General features: G+C 36.8%; 1 protein-coding gene across 1 annotated transcript; it reads left to right on the top strand.

The window, feature by feature from the left end:
• Positions 1–5,269, top strand: trim35-28 (tripartite motif containing 35-28). Its single transcript, XM_083529975.1, has 6 exons — positions 1–717; positions 1,783–1,878; positions 1,995–2,225; positions 2,363–2,385; positions 2,473–2,594; positions 3,794–5,269. Exons 1-6 carry the CDS (start codon positions 298–300, stop codon positions 4,330–4,332), a joined length of 1,431 nt encoding a protein of 476 aa, XP_083386101.1. The 5' UTR covers positions 1–297; the 3' UTR covers positions 4,333–5,269.
• The last annotated feature ends 1,452 nt before the right edge of the window (positions 5,270–6,721 follow it).

Genomic DNA, 6,721 nt, shown 5'->3' with positions numbered 1-6,721 from the left:
CGCAGTACACAACTGGTCGCGAAGCATTAAATATGCGCATGCTCGGACAGGGGACGCGGATTGGATAGTCCAACCAGCCAACCTGAACCTGGGCTGACACGGAACTTCTCACGGCGGAAATGTACGCACAATTAAGACAAAATTAGAAATAATAATACTTAATTTCGCCTTTTAATTCAAGTGAATAGTGGGAGAACACTGCGGTGTGGAAAAAAAGTAAACGACTCCACCCGGAAGTTATAGTAAAGTAGGTCAGCAGAAAGTGAAAGTAAAACAGCAAGTGTGTAGCTCTTTAACATGGCCTCCGGGATGGAAGAGGATATTACCGAGAGACCCTCTCTTCTCGAATCTGATCTGAGCTGTCCGGTGTGTAGAGATCTTTTCAGAGACCCCCTGTTACTCACATGCGGTCACAGCTTTTGTGCAGCATGTCTGGAAGCCAGCTGGAAGCACCAACGCCAGAAGTGTCCGGTGTGTCGCAAGGACTGTGACGGAGAGACGCCGATCCAGAACCGGGCCCTGAAGAACACAGTCGAGTCTTTCCAAAAAGAGATAAGATGGCACATGACCCGAGCCCCGCAAGCGATCTGCGGATTACACCAACGCGAATTGCAGCTGTTCTGCGTTCATGATGAGGGGCCCATATGTGTGGAGTGTGTGACACTGCATTCTGGCCATGATATCAGAGCTGTAGACCATGGAGTCCAGTACTGCCAGGTTAAGCAACTGCCTTTTTTTTCTTTTTTTTTTTTTTCTTACACTAATCTGTTGACTTCAGTGTATTGTTGGAACCAATTGTGTCCGACATTCCTTACTGTATCATGATATACATACATATATTTTTTAACTCATATTACAAACGCATGGGGAATTAAAGGGGATACATGGTGGCCCTGAGACTCGCATTGATTGGGGGCAAGTGTTATTTTAAAGCGATTGCAAATCAATGAAAAAAGAAATCTATAATTATCATCATTGATTTTTGTACATTTTGCCTAGTGCTGTGTCTGACTGGAAAAAAGTCATACACATTAAAATATGTGACTGACTAATTCACCTATCTGAATATGTTGCATAAGAAACGACACTTTTCTGAAAATGTATAGAATAACATAGAATAAATGGTGCTTTATTAGAAAATGGATTTGCCCTAACGTCAGGAGAACGCAATCAGCATTCCAGCAATTGAGGAAAATTGCAATTGAGGCAGAGAGACACTAGCCAATCACAGAGATTTGCGAGATTATTTATGTTAAAAAGGTTAGATTGAACAGTTCTCAGAGGCTGCTATATTGCACTGTGACATAACATGAGCAGCTGTTTAAAAAAGATAGAGGTTGGCACTCGTATATCTTAAAGGAAGCCTGCGTAGCTTTCGGTAGTGTGTTAGTGTAGGGTTACATGGTTGGTGGGAATTGGGAGGACAAAATAAATCACCAATATGAGTGAGAAACAGTTGCCTTACAGTGTGAAGCACATAATTGTATAGAGCATTAGTAGGCTGTAGGTAAATCTTTAATGCAACCAAGAACAGAAAACATTTTAAAAATGTAACAAAAAACCAAGATGTCATTTCATATGGTATATACAGGGTATTGCCTGTTCAATTTATACATTCTTAATAGTACTATTGATACTTTATGATGTTTCCTTTCATTTTTCTATCAGTAAATTGGATAAATGTAAGAGATTGACTTGAGTTGAGTTTCTGACTTGTCATGTGCAGCCCTGCAATATGATCTAACAAATGTGTAATGGTTTAACCATGTTGTTTAATTTTAGGAACTTCTTAACTTAAAAGTCAAGATACTTGCTGACAAATTGGAGTCTTTTAAGAAGCTGCAGAAAAGATTTAATGAGACAGCCAAATTTATTCAGGTAATTTCCCAGCAACGTTTATTCTCTTTGCTCTTGCATGCGCAGATTTAATGTTGTTCGTGGTGTATGAGGAGACTTTTGAGAATTAAAAAAAGCATTTTGCAATCATTTTGCAGATCCAGTCAGAGGAAGCAGAGAAGCAAATCAAACAGGAGTTTGAAAAACTCCATCAGATCCTACGAGACGAAGAAGCTTCCAGAATTTTAGCCCTAAAGAAAGAAGAGGAGCAAAAGAAAAAGTTGATGAAGGAGAAGATTGAAAGCATCAGTCATGACATTGTTTCACTCAATCAGCTTATTCAGTCAGTGTGCAAGGAGATGAATACAGATGACTTGGTTCTTCTACAAGTATGAAATTTGTCTCTTTAAATAAAAATTTGTGGTGTTTAAGAACCTTGAATGTTATTTGAAAATACATCTTTTAATTTGATGAATTACGGGTCTTTTTTGCTGAATATTAAAAACATTTATGTTTTTCTTGCCAGAACTACCAGATTCTTAAGCAAAGGTAAGTTGTGTTTATCCATCCTGCATTAGAATATAGTTTGAAAATGCAATATAGCGATCCTTATTTATGCTTTCTGATGTGTTCTAGGGCCCAGTGGACAAATGAAGAATCCCAGAAGTTTCCTTGCGGAGTTCTCATAAATGTGGCCCTGCATGTTGGAGCACTGGATTATAAAGTTTGGGAGAGCATGCGATCACAAATCAAATGTTGTAAGTGCAAACGACCTGCATTATAATCTATAATCAATAACACCTGATCTTTCATGTGGCCAAGATTTATTTTGTAATGAAATCCTGAGTTGAATTTGTTCATGGACATGGTCTAATTGGTTAATAGTTTCCTGCATTGTTCACAATACTTGCTAGTAGTGGTGCCTGTGTTGTTTAGCCCTAGTTTAATCTTCACCCAAAAAAAAGCGATGCAGCAGTGGTTTATTCTTTTAGTAAACACTCTGCTTAAACAGATCCAGAGTTTTATATTTAATGCTAATACCACCAAATCTATTGCTTGCCATTGCATAAGTCACTAACTTACTGAGTCCGCATCTGTCATAATTCGGGCTAACTGCATTGTAGTGTCTGCTGTCACCACTGCTGTATTTCTATATTGGATATTGTTTATTACTATGATATTGAATGTCACAAGAAAATCATAACATAGATTTAAAAAAACCCACCCATATGTCATTCTCTGCACAACTAGTGCTAGAAAGCACACATTTTAGAATGTCTTTGAGTACTGTAGCATTAAGATTTGCCTAACAGTGCAAAACTGTTCTCCTGTGTGGAAAGTGAGGACCAGTGAAGACAGGGTTTGCTTAGGTTGATGTGAAACATATCGGGTTTCTGCACAGAGCTACAACCTCAACTCCACTGTACACCTTTGGGATGAATTAGATCTCTGACTGCATGGTTTCTCACTCAACATCAGTCACTAACCTCACCAATGCTCTAGTGGCTGAATTAAAAACTCCCAACAGCTATGCTCCAATATCAATGTTCAAATATCTAATGGAAGCTTTTCCAGGAAAACAGGTTATTATAACAGCAAAGAAGGGGTTAAATCTGGGTTGGGATATTTAACATGTGCATATGTGGGGTGTGCATGAGCAGGTTTCCACATACTTTTGGCTATATTGGGTATTTTAATATAAACAAAAACATATTTCATGTGTTTAAGGGTGGAGCTAAAACTGATTACAGCTGTTTTATTATTGTTATATTATTGTGTTATTAGAGTTGTGATTATTGTATAATATCTGATACTTGACATCTTTGCTAAAAAGATAAGTCAAAGCCTGCTTTTGAATGTGTTTATTTCTTTTTCTTTTCTATATACCGACCAAACCTAAAAGTCTCATTTGAAAAAAAGAAGTATTCAATGTTTATCTTTTTTTTTTTCTCTGCAGTTCCAGTGCTGATGGATCCAAACACTATTTCACCATGGCTATCCATGTCCCCTGACTATGTAAGTGTGAAAGAAAGCCCAGAAAAGCACTCGGTCCCAGACAACCCTGAACGCTTTGACCCTTGTGTCTTTGTCCTTGGCTCAGAAGGTTTTACATCAGGTCGTCATCGCTGGGAGGTCTATGTAGGTGATAACCCAAAGTGGGTCCTTGGAGTGTGTAAGGAGTCTGTGGTACGCAAGAGGAAGTTCACAGTGACTACAACAGGAGGCGTGTGGAGCATCGGGTTAAGTAAAGGAGTGTACAGCGGTCTGACTACTCCTCGCACTACACTTCCTGTGACGAAGAGGCCAGAGACGATCAGGGTGAAACTCAACATGGATAAAGGAGAGGTGTCCTTCTGGGATGCAGACACTGGGGTACATCTCATCACCTACACTGACAAATTCCCTGAGAAGCTCTTTCCTCTCTTTGGCCCTGGGCTCCAAAAAACTCCTATGGCAGTCCAGCCCGCCAAACTCTCTATCCATAAGTCGCAATGATGGGCATAAAGTTGTACTGATGCAGTACGACGTATCGTACCGTTCAATACAAGGCTCTTGATTTGATACATTTGCAGTGCATAGTGAAATAAACACCTTTTATATCTGTTCCAACATCAGAGTTAAAGACTTGGGTAATTCACGAGTTTGTAACAGCAAATATAAGATTTATAATATTATATTATTACAAGGATTCACATGCAGAACCCAGATTTCTAGGGCTTAGCTTGAAGACAAAAGTCGAGCTGGAAAAATAAGCAAAGACAAAAGAAGTGAGAAAAGGTAGGAAATGGAAAGAAATGCACACTGGTTGACAGCTTGATAAAAGCTGTTAAATTATCCATGATTAATTTCATTGCATTCTAATGCTCAGCTACTAGGTGTCTGCCGAATTAACCGTTCTGTTATTATAAAGTTCGAATTAGTTTTTTTATTGTTTGTATGTAAATAACTGTATCCATGATGTATCGTTTCACAACATCTTACTTATTCTTTCTTTGTCATTTCTACCTTTTCTCTTTTTGTTTCACTTTCTCTAGTCTTTCTCAATTTAGAAATCTTTCTCTTTCACTTGCTTTTTAAAAAAAATATCTTTCAATCAATCAGAAATGTTAACAATTTAAATAATTAATTCAATTGCATACATTCTTGCAAACATAATGTACATGTACACTTAAGAGAGCATCAGAGGGGCACATTTATTTTACAATTTGTGTGTAATAGTATTTACATTGTATAATATAAAGCCAAAATAACGAGTGAGGCACAATGTGATTTGATGCATGATAAAGTTGATTATTGTATTAACTCATTATCACAGAAACCACACATGTAATCATTTGTTAATAAAATCCCCTGTATGCCAAGGCACGGTAGTCATAATTTACATCCATACACCGCACTCTAATAAGAGAAAAAGAGCTGATTATATTTAAAATTATTAAGTTTGACTGTATTTTATAGTGTTCCATTTCACAGGAACGTTATGAGAGCAGTAGGCAATGCAGTCTCATGTAGAACTGGCTTAATACATCTGTCATTGCTCAATGATAGTTTAGATTTTTCTTGTTATGAATAAAGATGAAATGCCATTCTATGGGATTTACAATAGGAATATCCAAAAGGTTTTGCCCCAGAGCTAAATGTGGTCCACAAACAGATGTTAACTGGCCTGCAATTCCTTTATTAAGACATATTTCTATCCTTGTAAAGTCTTTTAATATTATTAGATTTAGAATTAGTTATTTGAATATAAAAAAAATTACATTTTTACATTTCAAATAATGTTAAATAAACCATAGGTACATCATTCTTTAATTAATATTTATAGCTGTTGTGTACCTATTGCCTGATCCCTATAGAGATTTGCATGTTTAGAATAAAATTGGGTGAACTTCATTATGCCTTTAGTGTTTTTTTGGGGGTTTTTTTGTGATCGTATAATAGTAATAAGACAAATATTTTATAAATTGTATGTAATTAAAACATTTTTGCAAAAATGTTTTATCACATGCTGGAGAAAGGTTTTGAGTATCTTCAGAGCCTTTGGATGATGACACTGCAATTTCTGCCATAATACTCCATTACATTTTTTAAATAAAACATCTTGACAATATAAAATGTCATATGATATTGACTCTGCATGCCTTATTAATTATGAATATACCACCCACACCCCTATGATTTTAGGCCACATTATGCAAAGGTTATAAGCAAAAATAGCAATTTTTGCTCCCTTGTGACCAGTAGGTCTAAAACTTCTCATGTACCCTCAGGTTGAGGGTATTTTATGACTCACCAAGTTTGGTGTCATTATGCCAAATCAGAGTTATAACCTCACTTATTTCGGTCTGCAGATGATCTGAGCAAAATTAGTTGACATCCTGAGAAATGGTCTTGGAGAAGCTTGCAAAACTATGTTCTATAAAAAAAAACCATAATGGCTTTTTTAGAATCATTTAGCATTTTTAGAAATGTTCTTTTTTTAACCACTTGATGGCGCTCTCCCCAAACCATTTAAGCATCTTTGGGGGTAAAGGAGGTTACAGTTAAGTTTAATTGAATAGTCCAATGCAATTGTAAAATACATCTTACAATTCATATTGGCCAATGCCAAAATAGTGAACAGTAAAACTATTTCATTTAACTATGTATATCTCGCTGCATCTAAAAATGCCACTTCTGAGATTTAGGAGAAATTTTGCAGAAAAAAACAAGATTTCCCAATGAGACCCAATCCAGTTCAAGGAGGACAGTTCTGTGTGAAGAGGAACAGTGAATACAGAGTTTGGCCAAAGGGATGTGGAAGAAATCAGGAGGCCTGTAGCTCAGAATTGAATCCCATTAAATACCTTTTGTACTAATTGGATCCCACCAATTGAGGTGATTG

This window comes from Silurus aristotelis, assembly GCF_946808225.1.
Source record: "Silurus aristotelis genome assembly, chromosome: 25".
Classification (NCBI taxonomy): domain Eukaryota; kingdom Metazoa; phylum Chordata; class Actinopteri; order Siluriformes; family Siluridae; genus Silurus; species Silurus aristotelis.
The sequence above is the reverse complement of the archived record's forward strand: the minus strand, read 5'-3'. Positions and strand labels throughout refer to the sequence as shown.